This window comes from Typopeltis vanoorti, chromosome 3 (genome assembly GCF_054136105.1).
Source record: "Typopeltis vanoorti isolate ZY-2024b chromosome 3, IOZ_Tvanoo_1.0, whole genome shotgun sequence".
Taxonomy (NCBI): domain Eukaryota; kingdom Metazoa; phylum Arthropoda; class Arachnida; order Uropygi; family Thelyphonidae; genus Typopeltis; species Typopeltis vanoorti.
Genome location: NC_143551.1, coordinates 80623940 through 80650014, shown reverse-complemented (window position 1 = coordinate 80650014; position 26075 = coordinate 80623940). Strand labels below are relative to the sequence as shown.

At 34.0% G+C, this 26075-nt stretch overlaps 1 protein-coding gene across 1 annotated transcript in view; it reads right to left on the bottom strand.

Annotated features, from left to right (window-relative positions):
• Window positions 1-433: 433 nt before the first annotated feature.
• LOC150108313 (plexin-B-like) overlaps window positions 434-26075 on the bottom strand; it is a 352329-nt gene continuing 326687 nt past the window's right edge. Inside the window, exons 33-36 of the mRNA XM_090415739.1 lie at window positions 23879-24026; window positions 19008-19148; window positions 13242-13316; window positions 434-1598 (exon numbers count right to left, since the gene is read on the bottom strand). Of these exons, the coding sequence (XP_090271865.1) occupies window positions 1491-1598; window positions 13242-13316; window positions 19008-19148; window positions 23879-24026 (472 nt within the window). The 3' untranslated portion in view covers window positions 434-1490. The remainder of the gene's footprint in view (window positions 1599-13241; window positions 13317-19007; window positions 19149-23878; window positions 24027-26075) is intronic.

The window sequence follows — 26075 nt, the reverse complement described above, 5'->3', positions numbered from 1 at the left end:
ACATTAGGTCAGAAGCCCTGGTCGGTTCTCCGCATTCCTTTAAAGGCTATGTGGAGGTCTCCTCTCAGTTATACAGCTTTGATCCTTAAGCACCCCTATATAAATAAATAAGATAAAAACAATAATAATGTTTCTTATTTTCAATATTACTTTTCAGTTTTCATACTATTTGTAAATTGACAGCTCTGTTGTTTTGGGCTACTTCTAGTATGCTTGTGTGTAAGTGTTTGGGTAAAAACATAAACAACCTTTATTAAATCTGTAGAAAATTAAAATAACAATTACAACAAATATGAGATTGGTCAAGATTTTACCTATTGATGAGAGTATGGAAAATTTTACCCATACAAAAGCATTAGACAAATATACTTTTATATGTGAATTCAAGTAAAAATTAACTAAATAAATGGGGCAATGTCTCAGAATTTACATCTTAGTTCAAGATCGTTTATTATACTCATACAACACTACAGAGCTGCTGTCTCTTGTATAAAAAATATTTCACACAAACTTCACACCCAAAGTGGGAGCCCTGTTTGAAAAAAAACTTTTTTTTGTTTTTGTACCTTATAACTTCCTTTGGATGACAACAACAGATCTAGGGCAAAAGGCCTAGGCTGTGTTCGTATTTGCATAACTAGTTTAGATTTCCCCCCTTTCCCATTTACGATGCTGATGTCAATGGTTTATCACAGCCTAATAAATACATCAAAGCACTGGCACGAACTTACATTGATTGACCATTAACAATGCATCTAGTTCACCCACTGACAAACAGGTTGCTTTACCTTTTATCACAGGCAGTCTGGCCATACAAACAAAACCTCGTAGTAACAGCAAGTTATCTAACTTTTCAACAATGTGAATGACAAAGAGCTGCATTCTGCTTGCAAGCATGGCTGCAGTAGATGAGCAGAACATAAGGACAATAAATAGTGTGATAGAGGGGAAGGGCAAAACAGAGAGAATGAGAGAGGAACCAAACACAGCATGACATCATGATATATATACCAAACAACAGCTTAAAATTTGATACAAATTCTGCCCATCAGCTGTGTTTCATTTTTAACACAAAATGATTTTCCATAGGGCCTTCTTAACACAATGGTATTTTCAGTTTATGCATAGGCACTGGAGCCTTTTCTTTAAGAAGATCTTCATACAAATACTAACAATTTGTCCTCTGTTATGACATTTCTTCAATTTTTACTGTACACGTAACAGAAAAACTGAGGTTCAGTTCTTCAGTTCATAAAAACAAACACACACAGTTTCACCTGGTGTGTACAACACATAAATGGAATATTTCAGTTTGTAGCAAAGATGGCTTATAAACACCACAATTCCACACGAGTGGAAGGCGAGAAGAGGGCTAAATGGAAAATAGCCCTCAATAACATTGCATAGTGGAACCATCCATTAGGACAGATAATTTCCCATAAGGTTACTGGCACACTGTGAAACTTCTTGTCATTCAATTTTATTTTGGGCTAACATACTGAGGTTTCTTCACCTTCAAGTGTGCAGGCAACAGTTTCAAGTTTATCAGCCAGGTGCATTTTTTGACAGTAAGGATCCAATTCCAGTGACTCCAAAACCTATAAAAAAGAAATTAAGAATTAGTACTATCAAAACTAACTACTTGCAAAACATATGATAAATACCTAAAGTTTATCTTTAAATTACACAATTCATAAAAACTATTATTGTATTGAAAACAATTTTCGTTACAATTATTACTTTTCATTTTAAATAATGCTTAAATTACTGTAATCAAAAATCACTGATGGGTACTAAATGTTATTAGATGAACTATATGCAGTGAAAAGCAGCTGATACCGAACAAGTGCTAAGTTGTACTATTTGAGGACGAGCTAGAGGAAACACTTCCTGAGGTAACTATTATAGGTGGAATAGCTTAAAAACTACTTGAAATGAAGCGTATGCTTTGTAGCGATTCTAGAGCAATAGAAACATTCTCTCTCTCTCTCTCTTTGTGTATTGAGTAATAGGTCAAGAATAACTAAGAGTTACAGCATCAGCTGATTTGAGACTTATCTACCAGCCAGCAGCATTTAAGGAAGCAAGGTAGTTGATAAATTCTAATGCATAAGTATGGTGCCAAACACAGTAAACAAGTAAGGTGCAGTAAACACAGACCTATAAGTATTTCTAGGATGGCGATGGCTGAATTCCTGGAAGTATAATCCAAACTCAAGAATGGGCAGATCAATCTTGTTTTGGTAATATACTCTCATTTTATGATAAGCTAACAATTAATTTAGATAAGAAAAGGGATACTATGATATTGCTGAACCTTACAAATACATCAGACAATGCTATATGGAAAGCAACTGCATGAAATAGAGAGCAGATGCAAAAGGAGTGGAAATGATAATTACTGACCAGCCACTCCAGCTGCTGGTTAATAAGTATCAGGAAGTAGTCAAATAGTGCATGAAAAAGGAAGGCCAAAGAATGAGGACAACCACTAGTATATCAGTGTTCTGTATTTGAACACTGATATTTAAAATGATTTGAAGATTGCAATGATGAATGATAATGCACACTAATATATAAGACTAGTATTATACTGAGAACATGAAGAATTACTGCAGAGCTAAGAAAGATGCAAATGAGTAGGAATAAGTAGTCGTTGCTCTCTTTTACGACCTTTGTATAGCCACATCCAAACAGGAGTACTCGGATATGATCATATAGGTTTCAGGAAAAGGGGTGTGGGAGAGTATGTCAGTGGTGGAAAAGGTGCAGAAAGAAATAACCATGGTGACATCAGGATTGTGGAATGGTGACTATGAGGACAAGATTAAGGATATGTATGGAATAGCAAAAAAAAGTAAAGAGGTGGATAGGTAATAGAGGTACAAAGAAAATAGTATAACATTTGAATGATAAATTCTAGAATAATTGATGCTATGTGACTTTGGCCCATATATTTCATATTATACTGCTCTTTTATGCACCAACTTCTCTATTAGTTCCTTTCTCATGGCAGGTGGTGAAGAAAAGAAAGGGACTAATAGAGAGAGAGATATAGAGAGAGAGAGAAGTTGGTGCATCATCAGTAAATAAGTTTAAAGAGCAGTATAATATGAAATATATAGGCCAAAGTCACACAGCATCAATTATTCTAGAGGAAATGCATCATTCAAATCTTATACTATTTCCTTTGGTCCATATGAATTTACTACAGCATGACAAGTGGATTGTATTCCACCATAAAGTATAATGATGAATATGCAAATGCAAAATGTTGATTCATCACATTTTGTTTATCCAATAACTTTGATTATATAGAGCCTCCATCAGTCAGATGGTAAAGACAACCCTCTGGTTGGAAAGACCTGGTTTGAATCCTTTCTAGGATGCAAAAAACTTTTATGAAGACTTTTCAACTAAAGGTAAATTAATTGCTATATGTACAGGGTGTTCGGGATAAATTTGACATATTTATAATTAATTATATTTTTCCGTAAGTTACATGTATTAACACACACTTCTCTTCATTTAAAAGTTTGGACCCTTCTTCATTCATATACAAGATGTCAGAAAGGATGGATAGCTGGAACCCACCTGAATCATGGAAGAGAATAACTTGTATCATGATGATTCGTGCCCGCCATCAAAATAAGGATATTACGACTGCTGCCCAATGCTCCCTGAATACAGTAAAAACAATCAGGCATGAACTAGAGACTTGCAATGGTGACTACGAGGATGTAGCAAGAAGAAAGATCCCTAGCAGACGATCTGATTGCGTTCGTACAGCAGAATTCCTCGCAAATCTGCAGGAACAGGTGTTGAAGAACCCTGGCATTGGAATTCGGGCTTTGTTCGTGGAGTTGCTAACTGTAGTCAAGCCCTGGATAACAAGGGTAGCCAATGGTAGGCCGTATGTATGGCAGCAGGATTCGGCCCCTTGCCACACCTCTGGGAAAAGTCAAAAATGGTTGTCTGAAAATTTCTACGACTTCACCAGTCCAAATGTTTGGCCTCCAAACTCCCCAGACCTTAACCCCATGGATTATTTTGTATGAGGCGCAGTTGAAAAAGACACCAATCGCACTTCCAGTAATACAAAAGCCCAGTTAATGGATAAAATTAAAACAGTTTTTGCGGCCCTTCCCAGGGAGACTGTAGCATCAGCTTGTTCGAGGTTCCGAAGCAGAATTGAAGCTGTGATCGATGCTAATGGTGGTTATTTTGAGTAAATCTTGTTGATAGTATTGTAATTAACTCTGCCTGTAATGTTTTTTTGTCAATTCATTAAATTTAATAGATACAAAGAAGATTTTCTTTTTCCTTACGAAACTGTCAAATTTATCCCGAACACCCTGTATATGGCAGAGTATTCCCTCATGGATATTTGGGTTTTTCAACCCACAAGACAGATAAACTGGCCAGAGAATACATGTAATTTACAGACACAGTGACTATGTAGATAAGGTTAATCACCTTATTATAACATTAATTAGGTTTTTAAAAAAGCCATTAATTAGGTTTCTTAAAAAATTTTGTCTTTAAAAAGACAAAATGTCTTTTTTTATATTTCTAAATTAAACAGTTTTAAAATCTGATGGGTTCGAAATGTTTATTTTTTTTATTAATCTGTTTTTTTTTTTTAAAGAATATCCAAATATATATATATTGGTGATTACACCGCATTTTTTATTATTCAGTGATACAAAATACTGAAATAATAGTTCCCAACAAGTTTCGTAAATCATAGGATTTACATCTTCAGGGGGTAAATAGTATAACTTAAAGTTTAAACAAGAGAATTAATAAATACAAATCATAACCGTCTGCTATTCATAAACTCAAAAAACAGAATGCAGATATAAAGCCAATACATCGTCCAGTATTGTTCAACATTGAATAATACTGGATGATGTCACATGTTCTTGTTCTCATTCATACAGTCCGAGCTCAGATTGAGGTAGATTTTTTATTAGAGCAGACCACACTTGATGGAGAATTAAACCTTGATTTTTATTGCATTGGGTTGGGTTTTTTTTTTAGCATATTAGCAGCTTCTTTAAATTTTCTTATATAACTGTTGTTTTCTATGTATGACATCGTCGAGTTTTGCTAGAGTACATTGTGTCCAGTGGAAGTGGTATGGAAAGAAAGACCCATTTTTTGTTCTCTTTCGTATTATACGTCTTTTTGGTGTTCAGCCATGCGTATTTCTCCAGATCTTCCTGTCTGTCCTACATAGCAAATCCCGCAAGAGCAATGGATTTTGTAGACTCCTGGTTTTTTAAGAGGATGATGAGGTGGTTTTGGTGGATGTAGGAATCTTGAGATTTTTTCCATAGGAAGGAAGGCTACTTTTATGTTGCATTTGTTCATTAATTTGGCTAGCTTATTAACATTTTTGATATAAGGAAGTGAGATTGCGTTTTTGTAATCCTGTTTTATTGTGTTGTTAGTTGGAGGCATTTTAAGGATTCTCTTGATGGTTTTTGTTTCATATCCATTCTGTTGGAGGATTTGTGTTAAGTATTTTAGTTCTTCATTACATCTTTCTTGTGTGCTGGAGATATTGTATGCTCTGTCTTGAAGAGTTTTAATTAAGCTTATTTTTTGTAAAGGATAGTGGTATGAGGTTGCATTTAGAAATCTTCCAGTGTTTGTCGGCTTCCTATATACTGAGAAGGAGAGTTTACTTTCTTCATTAACTTCTAATAGAATATCCAGAAAAGGAAGTTTTTTATTTTCTTCTTGTTCTAAAGTGAATTTTATGGAGTTGTGCAAATTATTGAGATAATCTTTGAAATTGATAAGTTCATTTGTTGTTCCATTGAACATGATGAAAATATCGTCCACATTGCGTAACCATATTTTTGGTTTTTTATGGATTCTTAAGAGCATTGTTTTCAAATTTTTCCATAAATAGGTTTGCTAATATCAGTGATAATGATGAACCCATGGCCAGTCCTTCTTTTTGTTCCCAGATTCTGTCTTGATAGGTGAAAAAAAGTATTGTTTATACAATGTTTAAAAAGATTTAACATGTCAGGAGAGAAGAGGTCTTCTAGGAGATTCAAAATTTCTTGTCTTGCGGGACGTTTGTAAACAAGCTGATAATGTCTAGACTTGTTAAGATGTCTATTGGACCAATATGTATATCTTTCACTTTTTCTATGAAATGTTTACTCTTTTTTATGAAGGAAGATGTTTTTCCTATATGTTGTGAGATCATGTTGGTGAGGTATTTCGCCAAGTTGGAAGTCGTTGAATCTCTTCCATCTACTATTGGTCTTAAAGGTATATCTGTCTTATGGATCTTTGGAACATCATATATTCTTGGTATCAAAGGATGTTTTGATTGTAAGTATTTTTTAAGTTCTTCCGTCCAGAGAGGCACTTTTTTTATTAGATCATTTGTTTTTTTGTGTGAATGCCAAGTCGGGTCTCTGTCTAAGGGTTTGTAGGTGTTTGTATCTTCCAGAAGACTTTTCATTTCGTTATCATATTCTGTAGCATTTAAAACGACAGTTGGGTTGCCTTTATCTTTTATTATTATGACAATAATAAAAGAGAAATATGCATGGCTGAACACCAAAAAGACGTACAATACAAAAGAGAACAAAAAAACGGATCTTACTTTCCATACCACTTCCACTGGACACGATGTACTCTGGCAAAAAACGACAATGTCATACATAGAAAACAACAGTTATATAAGAAAATTTAAAGAAGCTGCTAATATGCTAAAAAACCTAACCCAATGAAATAAAAATCAAGCTTTAATTCTCCATCAAGTGTGGTCAGCTCTAATAAAAAATCTATCTCAATCTGAGCTCGGACTGTATGAATGAGAACAAGAACATGTGACATCGTCCAGTATTGTTCAATGTCAATAACGTTTTATATCTGCATTCTGTTTTTTGAGTTTATGAATAGCAGACCGTTATGATTTGTATTTATTAATTCTCTTGTTTAAACTTTAAGTTATACTATTTACCCCCTGAAGATGTAAATCGTATTATTTATGAAACTTGTCAGGAACTATTATTTCAGTATTTTGTATAACTGAATAATAAAAAATGTGGTGTAATCACTGAAATATATCTTTTGAACCGATTAGCCACAGAAGTCTACGCCTGCGAATATCCAAATAGCCAAAACAATTGAAGGGTAGTAGATCCAACAATGCAAAATTTTATAATAAAGAATCAAACAAACAGACAATGTGTCTTTTAACATTACTTAACTACAAAAAACAGAGATGGTTTAAATGACTACTTTTTGGAGGGAAATAAATACATTACTCACTGATCAGTAGATCAGTGAGTAATGCTCCACTCTCCATAATAATTATTTAAATGTTACTTTATGTTAGTATTATAGTGATGTTATAGTATATTATAGTATACAGATGCTGTTTTAATAAAGAATATCTTAAGAATGATTTAATGACCCTTAATTTTTCAAGAAAATGTGAGTTGAAATAAATAAAACTGTAAAAAAAATTTGTAAAACACTAACAAATTTAAAGGTAAAAAACAATAGCGTCTTTTTTTTTTTCAGCTATTTTCATAGTAGGCTGAGGGGTAGAGCTACTTCACTTAATTCTGGAAGAAAAATGTCAAGTAACTTTCCAGTTCTCCTGTTGCCGCCAGTGTGCAAGAAATAGTAAAAAAATTTAGGTGCCTGATTTGGAGGAGATAGATTCTTAAAGATGAGGAGAAGTAAGTCACATTTTTAGAGAAAGAATCAGTTTCATCTATTTCTGTTCAACATCTTACTCAGGATAAACACATATGGCTCGATATGAGAATCAATTCTTAAACAAGCCTTGAATGTTCTGTCATGATCAGGTCAATAATTTTCTTTGCATTGAGAATTCTCTTGTAGTCTCTGGAGATCAGGTTCTGATGCATCTTTTTCAGAGGTCTTTGAAAAGGCTGGACAAGCTCAACCTCCAGGACAAGATTTCTCCAAGCTGTGCTGCCCCTTCAGTTTCCCTTTCATGTTGTTCAATGGATTTGAATCTTAAAAATAGGCAAAGTTTGGTAGCACAAATTTTTCCATGCCAGTGACAGTGAACTCTGGTTCAATTCCCAAGCTTTTGCCAATATCAACAGCCCTTAAATCAAAGGACTTTTAACAATTTGTTATATTGCACAAGAAATGAAAATTTCCAGCCTGACTTTAATCTAGCTAATCAGAAAATGCATCTTTTCTTGTTCCAACAGATTTTTTGGGTTTTTCCCTGGTGCTTACAAGATGCATTGTATATGAACAAGCAAATCAAAACTGGCAGTTCTGTCACTAATAGAACTCTCACAGAAGATTCAGTGGAAGAAAACAAAACTAATATGTATACCTGTTGGTGCTGCAGTGAGAGAATGCTCAGAGGATACTGTAAAGGGGTATCTAACTTTTCTAATGTGAATAAAAATGATTAAATACCCATTATTTTGTTTTAAGAATTGTTACTTCTTAGTTTCAAAACAATCTTGATAATTTAATTACTACATTTACATTAGCATTCTTCTACCTTATTAAATAAGCATTCAAAGTAATTATTTATATATGCTCAATTTTTTTCTATTATCCCTGTACTCTTAATTATATTTAGCTGGCTGAGTGGTTATAGTATACCTACTCGCCAATCAACAGGCTGCCAGTTCGAATCCTGCCACAGGCATGAATTGAGATTGTCTTTAGGTGGGAGATGAATTTCATTGCCTGGTGTGACACCACCACAACCACCCAACTTATTGGAGGCTTGAAGTGACTTGAAAAAGTTCCACGTTTTGTCTCTAGAGCAAGGTTTCCAAGACCAGGTACAAAATCAATAAAAATACAAAAAAAAAAAAAAATTATAAAAATGAACAAAAAAACAGCAAAAGAAATCTTTAACTCACTCACGGTACTAATGTACTATAGATTTACATAAAAAACACCTTTCATGAGTGGGAGCCACATAATATATATATATAGTACATTTCAGTTTAAATGTTAAACTGCAATAAAATATTACTACCATCAACTTGATATTTAAACTGACTGTGGTAGTCGTCTTCAATATAATCATTAGAGGATAGATACCTATCCTTTAATGCAGTGTTTTTCAAACTTTTCTTGCAGTGGCCCACTTGGACAAAGTATATAACTCAGCAACCCACTAGCCCCATACACTAATCTTTAACCAACAGATCATATTTCATTAGAGGTGTGCCTTCACATTCCATCCCATTCTTCAGTGCAAAATTGGAGTAGTTGGCATAATATACAACCTTAATATTTTTCAATGGAAAATGGGAAAAAATTAGGATAGAAATGGAATACTTACTGTGATTTATATCAAAAATTGAGACACCTGTAAAGCATTTGTTTATTCAAGTTCAAACATGCAAGGAATTAAACTTGTATAAAGAAGTAGAAAATATATTAAATATATTAATGTGAAGATTGGCACTGCTTTCTTTCAGACAACAGTGAACATGCTAGTTCACCAAGCTAGAGAGTTTTATTCTCACATCTGGCTCTATGTATAGCAAATTTGTTTTTCTTGTTTTCAGATAAAGTGTTGAAAACCTAGCTTGTTATCATCATCATATTCCTGACATCTATCCTCAAGGGGGTGTATAGGATATAATGATAGTACTACATGAAAAACTTGCTTCATTACTAACTTCCTATCAACAATTTTCCTCCAAATCAATCTGTTATCTGTCAAGACGCCAATATTATCACATCTTATATTTCTTTCTTCTAAGGCACTTTTTACTGTTTTCATCCACCTATATCATGGTCATCCTCTGGGTCTTTTTTGCTGGCAACCTAGCAGAGAACGCTTGTTTTGCTAATCTTTCTCCTCCCATTCTGTGTAAGTGACCATACCACCTGAAATTAGCTCTGCTAACACATTTCACTTGACACTGTTAGCATCGAAGTCGAGTTCTTTCCTAATATCCTCTTTTTTAATATGATATTGCCATCTGTTCATGCCCCTAATCTTTCTCAGGACTCTCATATCAGTGGTCACTAGTCTTTGGTCGAGTGTTTTATTTCTAACAGCTCTCAGATCCACAGGTTAAAATTAGTTTGAACACTGTCTTGTATACAGCTAATTTAGTGTTTGACTAATTTCTCTCTTATTCCATATAAATTTATTCAGTTGACTTCCTACCATACCAGCTTTGTTCATTCTGTTGTCTATTTCCATATTTAATTTACTGTCTTCACTAAAATTTTTGCCTAAGTAGCTGAAATGTTTTACTTGTTCTACAGGTTCTCCATTCACGATGCAGTTGATATTTTCAATGTTTCTGCCTATTTTCATTGTCTTTGTCTTGTAATGGATGATACTCCAATCATCAGGAATTTGTCCCTCTGTTCAGGCCTTCTGAACTATGCAGTGCAGCCACTGTAAGATTTTTATACCTCCATACTTGAGCATTTTTGGTCAAATATAATACTCCTGCTGCCTTTCTACAATTCAGGTTTTTGATGGCTTTTTCTACTTCAATTATGGATATGCATTTCTGATTGCATGTTTGTTGAGTGTTTTTTACCACTGTGCTGTCACTGCTTGTTTCATTTAGCAATTTTTGGAATAATTTCTCCATACATCAAGTATATCTTTTTCTCCAGTTTTTTTGTCACCTTTATCATCTCTAATTCCTTTTACAGCACTCTTTCCTCCATTTCTGAGCTTTTTTCAACAGCCTCCAGAATATTTTTCTACCTTCCTGATGTTGATTTTCTATGTTCCTGCCAAAGTCTTTCCATGACTTTTGTTTAGCTAGTTTTACATAATGTTTAGCTTTCTTACATTTTTACATTTGTCATTCTTATATTAGCTTTCTTACATATTCTCTAAGAGCACAAGCTGACTTATTTGCTAGTAACTTTTGATATGCTTTCTTCTTTTCCTTCACTGCCTCTTTAACTTCCTGTGTCCACCATGGAGTTCCGATTTTTCTATCCTTGTAGCCAATCTCACCACATGCCTCTCTGGCTGAATCAATCGATGTTTTCTTCAGGGCTTACTACTGAATCTCCACGGTTTGGTTCCTGTTCTCAAAGTCTTTCATTTTTTCTTGAATAATGTTTGTGCATTTTAGTCTACAGTTCACATCTGAGAGCTGCTCGACTTTTATTCGCTTTAAAACTTACATGTTCTTCTTTTTAATATGAAATTCAATTTTATCCTGCTCAAGACTAAATGGTGATCACTTCCAATTTCAAATACTCTGTACACTCTAGTGTCCTGCACCAGTGAGAAAATATCACTATTAACAATAACATAGTCAATGAGACTTTTCTTGTTCCTCACCACCTTTTCTCTTCATGTGAATTTATGCACAACTTTTTATGTTTAAATATTGTGTTAGTAATAATCAGTCCATGTCCTGAGCAGAAATCGAACATGTATTTGCCATTATTATTTTCCCAAAATATTTTTGGAAAAATAATAATGGCAAATATATCAAGGATATGTCTGACAATCATTTCCCACTCTGCTATTTAGATCCCCAACAAGGACCAACTTTTTCTTTTTCATTGTCAGTTGCTTTCTCTAAAGCCTCAAAAAATTCCTCCATCTACCTAGTATTCAACACTTATTTAGTGTTGAATACTATAGCTATCCCTTCTTTTCCCTGATTGTTATTTCCTGAATATAACATTTTGTATTTATTGCTTAAAAAGACCTCAGCAGTTTGTTTCAGTCACCCCTATTTTGTCAATCTGGTACTTATCCAATTCCTCAGCCAGCTTCATTTCTTTTTCATTCAGGCTTCTTTATGTTGATAGTACCAATCTTGAACTCCGGTGATGTTGAGTTGGAGTGTGTTTCAGGATTTGTTCCAGTAGCAGACTTTTCATTGTTCACCCTGGTTCCCTGGTGATGCCCCAGCCGGCATGAAATTCTGTCGTGTTGTACCATCATTTTATTTGTGGTTTAAGCCAATAAGAATACAATTTGGTCAGCTAAATCCCAAGTTGTCAGCCCATCCTCATTTATTCCATATCCAGGTAGATACCTAACAGGGTGCACCACAAGAAGCTGAGGACTGGATATTAGGCCAGAAGCCCTGGTCATTTCTCTGCATTCCTGCTGTATATACCTTATTTTCCTGTTTCTTTGATTTGCTTGTTTCTATGCACTGATGATGTACTGTTATTTTCAGTACAAAATATCTGTACTTTAATTCCATTAAAGTTAGTTACTGTGGTCATCATGTAATTTGTTATTTACATCATGCCACAGGTACCTTTAAAGATCATCACCATGATATGTCGTCTCTGTCCAGGAGGGAGGTTGACTACCATGATGTGACTCATAGTTGACTATGGACATAAGGATGTTGAGGATCCTATCTCTTCTGCATTGTTGTAGGTACTCATGGTTGTATCCATGTGTGTTCACAGGGCTGGTTTGTCAGTTGTGAGGGAGGAAAAACTCAAGTTTCTGGGTGAAAAAAAAAACTCTATACTTCTGTATGAGATCGGCTAACTCACCTTTAGTTGAAAGAGACCAGACAAAGGTTCCTCATGTAATGGACAGGAATTGAACCCAGGTCTTTCTCACCAAAGGGCTTCATCTGTACCAACTGAGCTATGGAGGCTCCAAGATAAAATATATTTACTTAAATAAAATTCTTTTGTGGCTCACCAGGAAAACCATGTTGCCCATCAGCAAGCTTTGGACCACTTTTGAAAAATGATGCTTTAAATTATTATTACTTATTTGTGTTTCATCTTCAAGTTTTAATATACCAAGAGATATTATCATTAATCTATACAGAGATAAATAATCCTATAATAAATGACAATAACATTAGTGATTCCGAAGAGGGTAGGAGCTAAGTATATGCTATTTGTTAACTAACTGTGTGTGTTCACTGTCTATCTGTATGTTTTTATAGGAGAAACACCTGCCATTTCCATATTAAACAGGCTAATCTGTATTCAGTTTGTAGTTCTGGCTATGGTTTTTGAATCTTGTGACAAACATGGTCATTGTCATACTCCAAGTCCGGAGAGAGAGAGAGAGAGAGAGAGAGAAAAAGAGAAAGGGATTAAGGATTTACTTCTAGATATAACACACAGGTACTTTAACTAAAACTTAATATCATTACATGTGTTCTCATTGAAATGTATGACTAATATCTACAGAATAAGCATATCATTCTAAATGCATTCACACTATTTTTTAAGTAATATACAAAAGATTCAATTTGATTTAGAATTACCTGTTCACTGTACTTAGCAGCATAAACATATAATTCACGCAGAGCACTGACAACATCCAATTCTCCTCTATGAGACTATAAAAAATAAATGACATAATATTGTTTGGTTTCTCACTGAAGTCATTTAAAATTTCATTCAAAGTGCTAACAACAGCTATTAATTTCAGTAAGCATAAAAAATGAAGTGATATGAACCTATATATATATATATATATATATAAAATTATGCTAATTCAGCTCATTCTCGATATAACAAACCTAAACGGACCAAAGGAATACTGTAGTTTGATATATAACGAATTTCCTTTAAAATAGTAATCATGCTATGATTACTATTTTAATCATAGTAATTTTAATCATAGGGACTTTCAGCTATGCTGATTTCAGCTATAATTAGCTATACTGAGTGGGTTTACTGTAATGGTGCTTGCTATAGTGAGAGTATAATGCATCAGTAAATCCTGGGAAATTAGGATTACAGATGCAGAAAAATATGCATAACAGAATAATCTATTGCAATATATGAATACTCCATGGTCATCTCTCAGACTCAGCAATTCCATTTTTAATTCATTAAAAAGGAAAATATACTTAACCCTTTAACTGCTGAGTTACTAAATTACCAGTATGACCCTCTTTGCTGAGTTATTTTCACAATTCAAATAAATCAAAATCAGCTAAAGCCTTTTAATTCCCTTATATAGGCAATATATTCCCATATATCAGAGATAGGTGGCCCAAGGCTATCACTAATTAAGTGGCATGCTGTGAAGAGAGACGGCTCAACAAGTGCCGCCATCTCGTGGTCCCTAACCCTAACACTTGTATTTAATGTCTGAAATAATGTGGGTTCTACGGTCAATTCTCTTGAGTTCATTGGATGAAACACCCGAGTTTCCGGGAGGAAAAAACCCACATTCCCGTGCCAGCAATTGACTAACTCGGGAACCGGTCAAAAAAAGGCTTAGAAAAATTTCTTCTAGTCGGCGACCAGATTCGAAACTAAGAAGTCTTCCTTCATGCGGTCAAGCATCGTGGTGTGCAAATGCCACATCCACTGAGCTAAAATATTTTATAATTATATCATCATCATCATCATTAGTGTTCTGTCTCTTGACAGGTCCAATGGTATAACTCAGCAGATTCTCTTCCCCCAATTTCCTCTGTCTCTTGCTTCCTCCTTCATTTCCTGATATCTTCTTGTTCCCATTATATCATCAAGCATCGTTAGTCATCTTCTTCCTCTTGGTCACTTTCCTTCAATTTTCCCTTCTATCATTCTTTTCAGTAGGCTGTCTCCTCTTAATATATGTCCTATCCAATTATGCTTTCTTCTTCTTATGGTCTTTAGTAAATTCCTTTCTTCTTCAACTCTTTGTAATACTTCTTCATTGGTGATTTTTTCAGTCCACTTTATTTTCTCCATAACCACATTTCAAATGCCTCCAACCTTTTAGCTTCTTTCTTCCTAATTGTCCATGTTTCTGACCAATATAAGGTCATACTCCAAATATAGCACTTAATAAGCCTTTTCTTTAGATTTTTATTCATTTTATTAATAAACAAATTTTTCTTGTTATAAAAGGCATATTTTCCTTTGTTAATTCTTTCTTTTATTTCCATGTCACATTTTCTCTACTTATACTTATTATGACCCTACTTATTATCACCCTACTTATACTTATGATTATAATTATATAAGATCATGAAAAAATGTAAGCGGGCACTATAAGCCCGCTCAATTCAAATGCTTTCACAAACTAAATTAAATGAGTTTTACAAATTGAAAGTTCAAATCGAGTTAACTCGATCGTAGCAAGGTCCCCATTTTTTCCATGCTCGAGTTAACTTGACCATAGCAGTTAAAGGGTTAATGACTCAATCATATATTAAAATCATATTTGATTGAGTGAATATGATATGCAACATAAAGATGTGTAAATACATAAAGATATAATACAAAGGTAGAAATAATAAACATAATTTTTGATAACAAAATTCATGAGTCTGACATTGCTGGTGCTCCAGCATAGAGGTGGGGATTTCTAGTTCAGTAAGGTATCCCTCATGAAGGTTTTCTCTTACCTGCAATTTTAATTTCTCAAATCAGTAGATATTCAATATAATATGTTTATAATGAAAAACATCCCTTTATTTTTATGATTATTATTCCAAGACCTCATGAAGTCTCAGTCTCATCTAGGAGGTCCCTTTTATTATACACATGCTCATCATACTGTGCTTTAAACACATTCAAATTCTTTGGACACCACACTCTCAGGCAGTGCATTCCAATCATTCACAAGTCTCTATGCAAAAAATCTTCTCACTCACCTGCTCACACCCTACTTATACAGCTTCTAGGGATGACCTCTTATTTTCCTCCTCATCCAATCTCCCACCATTTTATGAAAACCTTCTTCAACATTAATTCTATAACAACCCCTTACCAATTTGTACATCTCTATCATATCACCCCTCTTCCTCCTATCCACTAGACTCTGGAAATTGCATTGTCTCAACCTTTCTTCATATTCAAACATTCCAGAGATCAGAAACTATTTTGGTCAATCACCTATGGATCCTCTCCAACATCTCTTTGTCCTTTTGAAAACCAGGTGACCAAATTTGTGCACAATTATGCATGTAGAAGTATGTTCAAGTGTATTGTAATATAAAATTGGTGAAGTGCATAAAATTAATACAAAAATGATCGTTTCAAAAATATGCAGAAATGCACAGAAATGCAGCATGTTACATGAAAAAAGTATATAACATTTTCCATGCATTTTCTTTAGAATTGCATGGCAAATGTGATAGTTAATGTTTGTCATAAATTCTTGCTAATTACTTTAATTAATGCATCAGTACATACAAGCTCATCCATAAAATAATTATAAGTTCATAAGACTCAATGCTATTTTGACTTAAATTTTTAAGATACAGTGAGTTACATGATATCCAACTTCCTAACTATCGTATATTTTCGCATATAATGCGATCCACGTATAATGCGAACTAGAAATTTTTTTTGCAAACTAGCCCTAAAATGTCATGTCCACGTATAATGCGATCTGTTAATCTTGTTCCCTAACATTATAAATAAAACAATACGAATTAACAAAAGAAATATTTATTTTAAAACAAAATGTCAAAATCCTTTAAATTCTTCTTCATCTTTTGAGTCATCAAACATTTCATTTATAAATTCATCTGTAGGCATTGCATCATTGTCATCATGCTCTCCATTTTGTTGTGCGTCATCCTCGCTTTCATATACGACGTCATCTTCGGATCCATCCATTGAATTACTTATTCCACATTTAAGAAATGAGCATTGAATCATTTCAGATGGTATGGAATCCCAAGCTTCTTTATTTAAAGAAGCTTGGGATTCATCAATAATGGCTTAATCAAGCTAACATCAAACGGCTGCTAAACGGAAGTTAGACCACCCAGTATGACTGCTAGGTCTGTATACTTAGCTCATGCTTTCTCTTTGCTTGCCTCCGTTAAATGCGCCAAGAACATATCCCAGACTAGCATGTTTTGTTGACGTAACAAGCTACCTGGACGTATGTTCCATACTTAATCCAGCCACAATTGTACACCTTCTTCATCCATCCAACCTTTCTGATTGACGCGAACAAAGACACCTGGTGGAAATTTCATATGCTTCGGAATTGTCTTCCTTTTAAATATCACTGTCGGCTTTAATTAGGTTCCATCTGCCATGCATGTTAGAACAATGGTAAAATGCGTTTTTTCATGTCCCGTTGTTTTTATGAGGACACTCTTTTCACCAACTGAGTTTACTGTTCGATTCCCAGGCATATCAAAGTGCATGGGCATCTCATCCATATTGCCTATTTGGGAAAGTTCATATCCGTGACACTTCCGTAATTTTATGATAAATTTATGGAAGGACTGCACTTTTTCTTCAAGCTGCTTTGGTAACTTCTGCGCAATTTTTGTTCGGTGTCATAATGTTAATGCTTTGCGTTCCATAAATCTGTTGCACCACTCAGGCAAAGCAAGAAAAGATGAAATACCTGGTGTGTCCTTGAATTTACCATTCTTGAGTTGTAGAGCTCGAAAACGAAATGCATGTCTTGTTACTATAATGCCATCTTGTCAGTGCGTCAAAATCCATTCATTTAGCTCTTCTTCGAGTTCTGGAAAGGATGCTACATATCCACGACGGGCACGTTTCATTTTGGGGATTTTTTCAAGACTCTTTTTGCTCACCCTAAAGTCTAATATTACTCTCTACTACACCAAATTCTCTCATAGCAACACTGTTATTATGTTTCTTCTGCAAACTGCATGACGTGCAATTTAAATCCTGTTTCAAAAGATGAACGTTTACGTTTCTGTTGGCTCATTTTCAGGCTAGGTTTGTTTAACGAATAATATTTAAAATGAACTGTGGTTAAACCGATATAACTGTGCTAATATCCTGCCAAGGGGGCAGGATATTAGCGCTACTTACATTACTGGCTTTATGCATAGATACGATGCGTGCTCGGTCGCCGAATGTGAGTGGGTCAAGTAGATTTGGTTGCATAGGCATTAGGTAGTATATATTGTGTGTGCAAGTCTAATAAGATGTTATATTTTTTAAGATCCGCATATAATGTAATGCGAACCCCCTAACTTTAGACCATAAATTTTTCGCATTATACGCGATAATATACAGTAGTTGTCTGACTTTCTCATTATGACTCAGTTCTGTCATTGATCTAGAACTTCGCTATTAGTTCCATCTTTAATTCCAGATCTTTAGTATCAGTTCTGACTTTAATCCAAATATCTGGCCGTCCCAGATAACCTATAATATACTGGCCTTTTGATAGTTGGTGGTTTAGTTGATTAGGAGTTTTCTGGCACAAGGACAGCAAATATCATACTGGGCCAAACCAAAGGTTACAGCAATATTCAAGGTAATAATAAACAGTAATAAAGAGATAAATTATTAATAATATGTACAAAAACAAATAGAAATTTTTAAAAAAAATTAGTTGGCAAACTAATTTTTTTTAAATTATTTTTCACTAATATTTATGATATTATGGAATATCTTGAAATATTTGAGCACCATAAAACATGTCAAATGATTACAGCAAAATTATAGATAGGATCCAAGGCTAGTGAGAGGTCATTTGTTGTCACCTCATTTCATGCAGCATCTATTCTTTGTACAATGCACGATATTATATTCCTTTCAAGACTCTAAGGATTTTTCTCTTAGAGAAACCCTTAGAGACTTGGGAAATGTATTTCTTAAACATGCCCTGATGGCAGCAATAAGGCATCCCATGGATTACAGGAGTGAGGTGGTATTTGGTGAATGTGTTAATGAAAGGTCATTGTAATCCATAACAGTTTGAAGCCATCTTAAGGATAAAAGTAACCAACACAATCCTATGACTGTTTAAAATTATGATAATGGAAGGAGGGTACTTCCACACATTTCATGTTTAAATCCAGTTTGTGTCAAAAACATTTTCTTTTTAACAAAAAAAAATGGTATTTTAGAGCAGCATGCATGTAAAAGGCTAGAAGTGAATGTATACATTTTTTTTTATGGGAAAAATAATCTACATTATTCATTATACCAGCTGATTGCTTATTTTATGTTGTAAATCAAAAATAATTATGTATTATCAGTAACAATAATATAATCCTATATATTTATTCTTCAAGCAGTGAACAAATATATTCCAGAGAAATATATTTCAGAGAAACTGTTTACTAGTTACATACCACAGAAAGGGCCTGCATAAGTGCACTCATCTCCTGATCTGTTACTGCTGGCATGGAGGCAATATCCTGATAAAACCTATTTACCATCTTCCTATATGTTGGTATGTCTCGAGCAAACAGGAGTTTATTGGAAGGCGAGTCCTAAAGAAGAGAACATTATTTAATAATAAATTCAACAATTAATAATGCTTTTTAAGTAACACACCACAACTCAAAAGTGTGCAGCTGAATATGAGGAGGTGCTGTGATGTATTGCTTTCATTATTATGCATCTTAAGATTTCATCTAAAATAATTCAGTTTTTGTTTTGACTGCCTATTATGGTAGTACATGCCATTTTGTTTCTGAACATTAAATCAAAAAAACCCTTTCCTCAATGATTTTTTACATAGTTCTTAGAATGTCTAGAAAAAATATGATCTTAAAAAGATATGTGAATTAATTTGTTTCCATCTGCTGTTTTTCATCTACTTATTAACAGCTGAAATCGATACATAACTACTGGCATAAGAATTTCAGAGAAACAATATCCTTTTCATGACAATGAAAATGCAAGACCATTTTTGCATGTAATAATAACAAGACCATTATTAAGAGCTTTTCTCTGTTCTCCAAATTTTCCAAATACCAGCTAGAATTCTGTTCAGGACATGGACTGGTCATTACTAACACCATATTCCAGCATGATGGAAAGAAGACAAGAAATATGAAAAATCTTATTCACTATGGTAATATGAATAGCAATAACAACATGAGGTCAGAGAATACATGAAATAGGAAGTTATCATTCAGTTTTGAGCAGAATGAAACTGAATATCATATTGAAAAGAAACATGTACACCACTGAGAATACATATCAGGAATTTGATGATGATGATTGAAAAGAAACGTGTGTAAGAAAGTTTTAAAAAGAATCAAATTTGAGCAGTTTTCAGAGGCAAACTGTTAGACACAAATATTCTTCAATTTGAGAGGAATATGAAACCAGTTGAAATACTTGGATATACAAACCTTGCAGACTCGGTGACAGACTCTGAAGTGATCACTGGTTGATTCAGCCAGAAAGGTAGGCATGTGGTGAAGTTGTCTGCAAGGAAATCAAAAAACAGAACTCCATTGTGGACTCAGGAAATTAAAGAGGCAGTTAAGAAAAGAACAAAGCACACTGAAAGATCCTGGCAAGTAAGTAAGTGCTCTAACAAAATATAGAGAAAAATGATAGAAAGTGAAGAAGTGTGTACAAGTAGTTAAAACAAAAATCATGGAAGACTTTGGGAAGAATACAAAAGATAAATATTAGGAAAGTGACAAAGGCACTTGTGCAAATGCAAATGTGCGATGCAATTGAAAAAAATCTTAGAAATGGAGGAAATAGTACTGTAAAAGAAATCAGAGATAATAAAAGTGACATGAAAGCTAAAAATAAATATATTCTAGATGTTTCAAGTAATTACTTTGAAAGATTGTTCAACGAAACAAGAAGTTACAGAAGTAGTAGAAAACGTTTAAGAGGAATGCAATCAGGAGTACATAATAACTTAAGGTAAGAAAAAAACCTGAAATGTGGAAATCTTTCTTTCAGTGTAACTGAACAGTGCATAACACTCATATTTATGGAATCAAGTACCATTTTGAGATAAATAACTTTAATGGCATTAAAATTATCTTCAGGAAAATATACATAAATATAACTACATTAAAAGTAACAAACACTGTACTATTGTAGGCTACATAATGTTGAATACTAATTAATCTGCCAATAGGTTAATTAACCTAATAAGAGTTCATACTAAGCAGGTTAATTAGTATTGTACTTATGTAGCTTACAAGAATATGGTGCTAACTGCCTCTAAGGTAATAGTGGGAATTACCTTATTATTAATATTATAATGGATAAATTCATCATTTATCCAACCACAGTGTGAAGGCAATTTGCCATTCTGATAATTGAAGTGTTGGATATGTGAAGTACAATTGCATGTGTAAAATTTTGTATAGAAAGAATTTTATATAAAATTCTTATATACCGATTTTACCTTAAAGTATTGGAAAAGTTGGTGAAAGGTAAAATACAACAGTGGGTGGATAGGGAAGCGATACTCTATAGTGGACAGCATGGCTTTGTAAAGGGTAGGTCCTGTCAGTAGCACACTCAGGATTTAATTTTGGAGGGGGCCGAGCACTCAAGATTTAATCGGGGGGGGGGGGGGGGGGGGGAGTTGAGTAGAGATTTGAGAATGCACACTACATTGCATACAACCTACGACTGAGCATCTGCAGTGATTGCCAATACACGATACCCGTGATCTCCTCTGACTCTGCTCGGGCAAATGAAGTAACACTCGGTCTGCAAGAGCACTACTTCATTCGCCTTGCGTTCACAGCAGCCGGGATTCCCGAGAGCTATAGGGTATTCCAGGGATGAATTCTCCATGCTTGCTGCACAAGCTCATTAACTGAAAAAGAAGTAACATTTATTTGTTAATAAATGCATGCATTTATAAGCATTCCATTTAGTCTTTTATTTTTGTAGACAGAAGACGTCTTAAACTTGCGCGGCAATAATTGAGCTTTGCGTTGTGTATCGAAGGCCCATGCTTGCTCATCTAGTCAAAGCTACCTTGGCTTGCTCGGTTGTAGGAGCTTCCAGGTCCTCGCTGCAGCACTGTGATTTCATGCGCGCGTATAGCCATTTCACGTCGTCTCACTCTGTTCCTTAAACACAGGCCATATGCAGTTAATGTAGCTCTAGCCAGTGAGCTTCAGCCAGCCTTTACAAGTGTGCGTGTTGCTTGAGAAAATTAAGTTACAACCAGCTTTTTATGATGATGTTATTGACCAGTTCATAAAGAAGAACTGTAGGGTAGAATTTGTATTCGAGTAGCTAAATTGAAAAAGATAGAATATCATTTGTAAAATAAATGCATTTGTATGATTAAATATATATAAATTTCTAAATATATAGTTTTAAATGGTCAGTAATTCATTATTCCGCTAATCAGACTTCAATCGCACCTCTCACTCCCCCCTGGGGAATTCCCACCTTATGTGGCTGCTAATTCATAAGTAGTATAGAAATAGAAAACACGACCCAACATAAATAAAAAAAATGAATTTTAATTAGGAAAATATATTTGAAAATTTTCTAGTGTTTTTTCCCTTTTCCTTTTGGAGGGGGCCAGGGTCCCTTGGCCCCCTCCCTAGGTGTGCCACTGGGTCCTGTTTTAGTAACTTATTCATATTTTATAATAAAATGACAGCAGAATTGGATAACGTAATGGCTACACCATGATACTGCTCAGATCAAGTGTAAAGGTGTAAACTGTAAAAAGTGTTAACTGCTCAGGAGTAAAGGGTAGGCCCTGTTTTAGTAACTTATTCACATTTTATAATAAAGTGACAGCAATATTGGATAAAGGTAATGACTACACCAACTTTGCCAAGGCATTTGACAGAAAATACCACATGGAAAAACTATTACAAAAGCTGGAGCAAATGGGAATAGATATGAGCCTAGTAGCATGGATGGGGGAGGGGGCTGACAGACAGAGAGTAGTATATAGTGGAGTGGAGTCTAGGAAAATGATGGTGACTAGTAGAGTACCTCAAGGTTCTCAGAGTAGTATATGGTGGAGTGGAGTCCAGGAAAATGATGGTGACTAGTGGAGTACCTAAAGGTTCAGTAGGCCACTGCTCTTTAATTTGTATATCAATGACATAGAGAAAGATTTAAGGGGGGAGGAGATTCAGTTGTTTGCTGATGATGCAAAACTGGGGAGAGCAATAATTGATAAAGATGATGTAGATATCCTGCAGGACAATTTAAATAAATTGGTACTGTGAGCAAAAGATAATGATTGTCAATTTAATGTTGCAAAATGCAAGGTTATGCACTTCGGGTTGAAAAGGTTGCATATGGTATATCATATTGAGGGTATCAGTTTGCAGGAAATTGATCAGGCTAGGGACTTGGGGATAATGGTGGACAAAGTTTAGAGGACATATTGCAAAAGTTGGTAAAATAGCTGAATGAATTACTTGGATGTTGAAAAACACTAACAAGTAAAGATAAGGAAGTTATTATCCCTCTTTATAAAGCTATGATTCAGCCACATCTTGACTACTGCATACAGATTTTTGTCACCAGGGTTTCTTAGGGACTAGGAGGTGATCGAGAAGATACAGAGACAAGTGACCAAGATGGTGACAGGTCTTTTTCTCTGTCACCATCAGATAAAAAGAGGACATGATAGAAAAAAATTTAAGATATTAAATTTTTTAATAATATTAATTTCACTTGTATAAAATTTATACAAGTGAAATTTTTCAATATATGACAAATAGTCAGAGAACCAGGTGTCATCTGTAGAAGTTGTGTAAGAGTGTGGTTAGTAGGGGATGTGCAAACCAGATTTTTTTGCGTGGAGAGTGGAATGGATTGCCAAAATTAGTTGCGAGTTCTCATGACAGTGAAATGTATTCAAGTAGAGGATTCGTGTGCATGATGGTTCATTTAGGTCTCCCGCGATGAGTCTCCAGACTCCATGGAGATGCCATAAATAATAATAATAATTGGAATTATTATTTTATAAGAGAAATATATATTATTCTGGTGAGATAAATAACCTGATTTGGCGGTATAAAATTCTACGAGTAAAGTCAAAGAACTTTCCAATTTCAACTGCTTAAAAAGAGGAAATTTACATTACCAATAGGAATGTATCTTCTTAAAAAGAGAATAAAAATGTTAATGTTACTATATAATCTCTTAAAGTTACTGTTAGAAAAGTATTTGAACTGTAAAACATATGACTACTTTTATTCTGATTTAAAATACTCGGATGAAAAATAAAACACTGACTGATTATTACCTTGCCTAGTCGATGTTCAGATGTGGAACATGCATCCATGAGAGTTTGTGCTATAACTGATAGGCAGGAATCCACTACTGGTGTTTTATGTATGTCCAATATAAAATCAGGATTTTTTATAAAATTTACCCAGAACCTCAGTGGAAGACTAAAAAAGTGAAAAGGGAAAAAAATAAAATGTGCTTCATCTGGATTGAAATTAAAATAATCTAATTAGAAATAATAACTAATAAAAACCTTACTATTATAGTGTGATGTGATCAAGAAACTGAAACTGGTATTTTTTTTTTAACAATTTTAATACTGGTTTCAGTATGATGTGATTTTTCTGTTATTACTCAGCACCTGAGTTTTCCATAAAATCAAGCTGACTACATTTATAGTTCAGAGAATACTGAGGTACCAGTTATTTAACCTTGGCATAAAGGGTTCTGGCTGATATATACAAATTTTCATTATCTACATAAAAGTTTATTATACATGTATATGAAATAAATTTTTAAAAAAATTCAAAACCACTTCCATTGTAGAAATCACATCACACAGCTATTAACAATAAGATTCATTTACAGCATTGTTTTGTTACAAATTAGAGATCTCTGACTAAACATGATTTAATAAAATTACATATTTTCATTATTCTCATTAAATCTACTGTACTCTTTCAAACAATTTGTAAGAGAATATGATATCTTTACAATTCAGTCTTAATCAATACTAATCAAATAACAATAACTACATCCCTTTTTCCCTCTGTCCACAATATAAATGTTGATTAGAAAGAATGCAAGACTTAAAACTTTTATTAGCATTACACCAAATATAAACTTAAAAAGTTTAAATGTATACTTTATATGATGATAATAAAGTTCCAGGAATACTTGTATGCTTTAGCATCAGGTTTCCTAAGGGTTATGATAATACAGAAATTCCACTGTGTTTGTACTCTCTTATGCTGTATACACATATTTGCGTGATTTGTTTTACAACAATTCATGTAAGTCTCACAAAGAAGGTGCATATTTGTTGAGAAAGAGTTTTTCATCAGTAAGTCAATATGTTTTGTGCAAAGTGAAAAAGGTGCAAGTAAAATTATAAATATGCTATCAGAGATTGCATATTTATAATTTATCCAGAGATGAAAATGTCAAGTATTTTCAGCATCATCAATGGCGTAAAATGATTCAAGATGTGAAGGATGATCAAAGAAACACCTGAAAACTCACAAAACTAATGAGAATGAGAACTTTTGTGGCATATGAATGGTGATGACTGAGGATTTAAATTTTGATATAAATTATGAGATTTTAACAGAAGCAGACTTGAAAAAAATCCCTATTCATCTCCTGCTCATCCTATGTTCAATGTCAGACAACAGCTAAAATATCAATCCCAAAGGTGGATAAAGGTGTCACTAATCTTGTTCTTCAGATTAGCTTTTCCCCAAAATTAGAAGTTGTAGTAAAGGTCAGTGTCATCAATATCTGCTAAGAAGAAAAGTTTTGTGGGAAGAAACAAAATACAAGTAATAGAAGATGCAAAGAAGAAGAAGAATGACTAAATCAACAAGAAAGAAAACTGCAAATGGCTCTCAGAAAAACTATTGAAATAACAGAAGCAAACTTCAGGGAAAAAAAAACAAAAGATTTAGTCAGTAGAATACCAATTTTCAGAGACAAACTAGTAAAGATAAACAAAAACATCTAAACAAAATGTGCAGGGAAATTGAAGAAAGTAACATCATAGGAAGAACAAGAGACCTGTTTAGAAAGATAAATGAAATTACAGGAAAGTTTACCCCTAAATTTAGAATAGTAAAAAAGTAATTCAGGGAAAAATTTGGATGGAGGAAGAAGAACTGAAAAGGAAGATGGAAAGAATATGTAGAGGATATGTTCAAGAAAGATATTCATATTACAGAAAAATGTGAAAGGAGAGAATTTGCTGAAGAACCTATAATAATGAAAAGTAAAGTGATATAGGCAATAGCAGAGCTGCCAAAAGGAAAATCTCTATCAGTTCCTATTGCAGAATTCTTATTCAGTTTGTGCAGAGATAATGGTGAGTTTAATGTTACATATACCAGGTTGATAGCTTTTAGCAAAATGGCTGCTGATTAGTTGAACAATCACTTCTGCATCAGTCAGTTGCATACCATCTGCATTCAGTAGAGTTATTCTTTCAAATTCATTCTTTC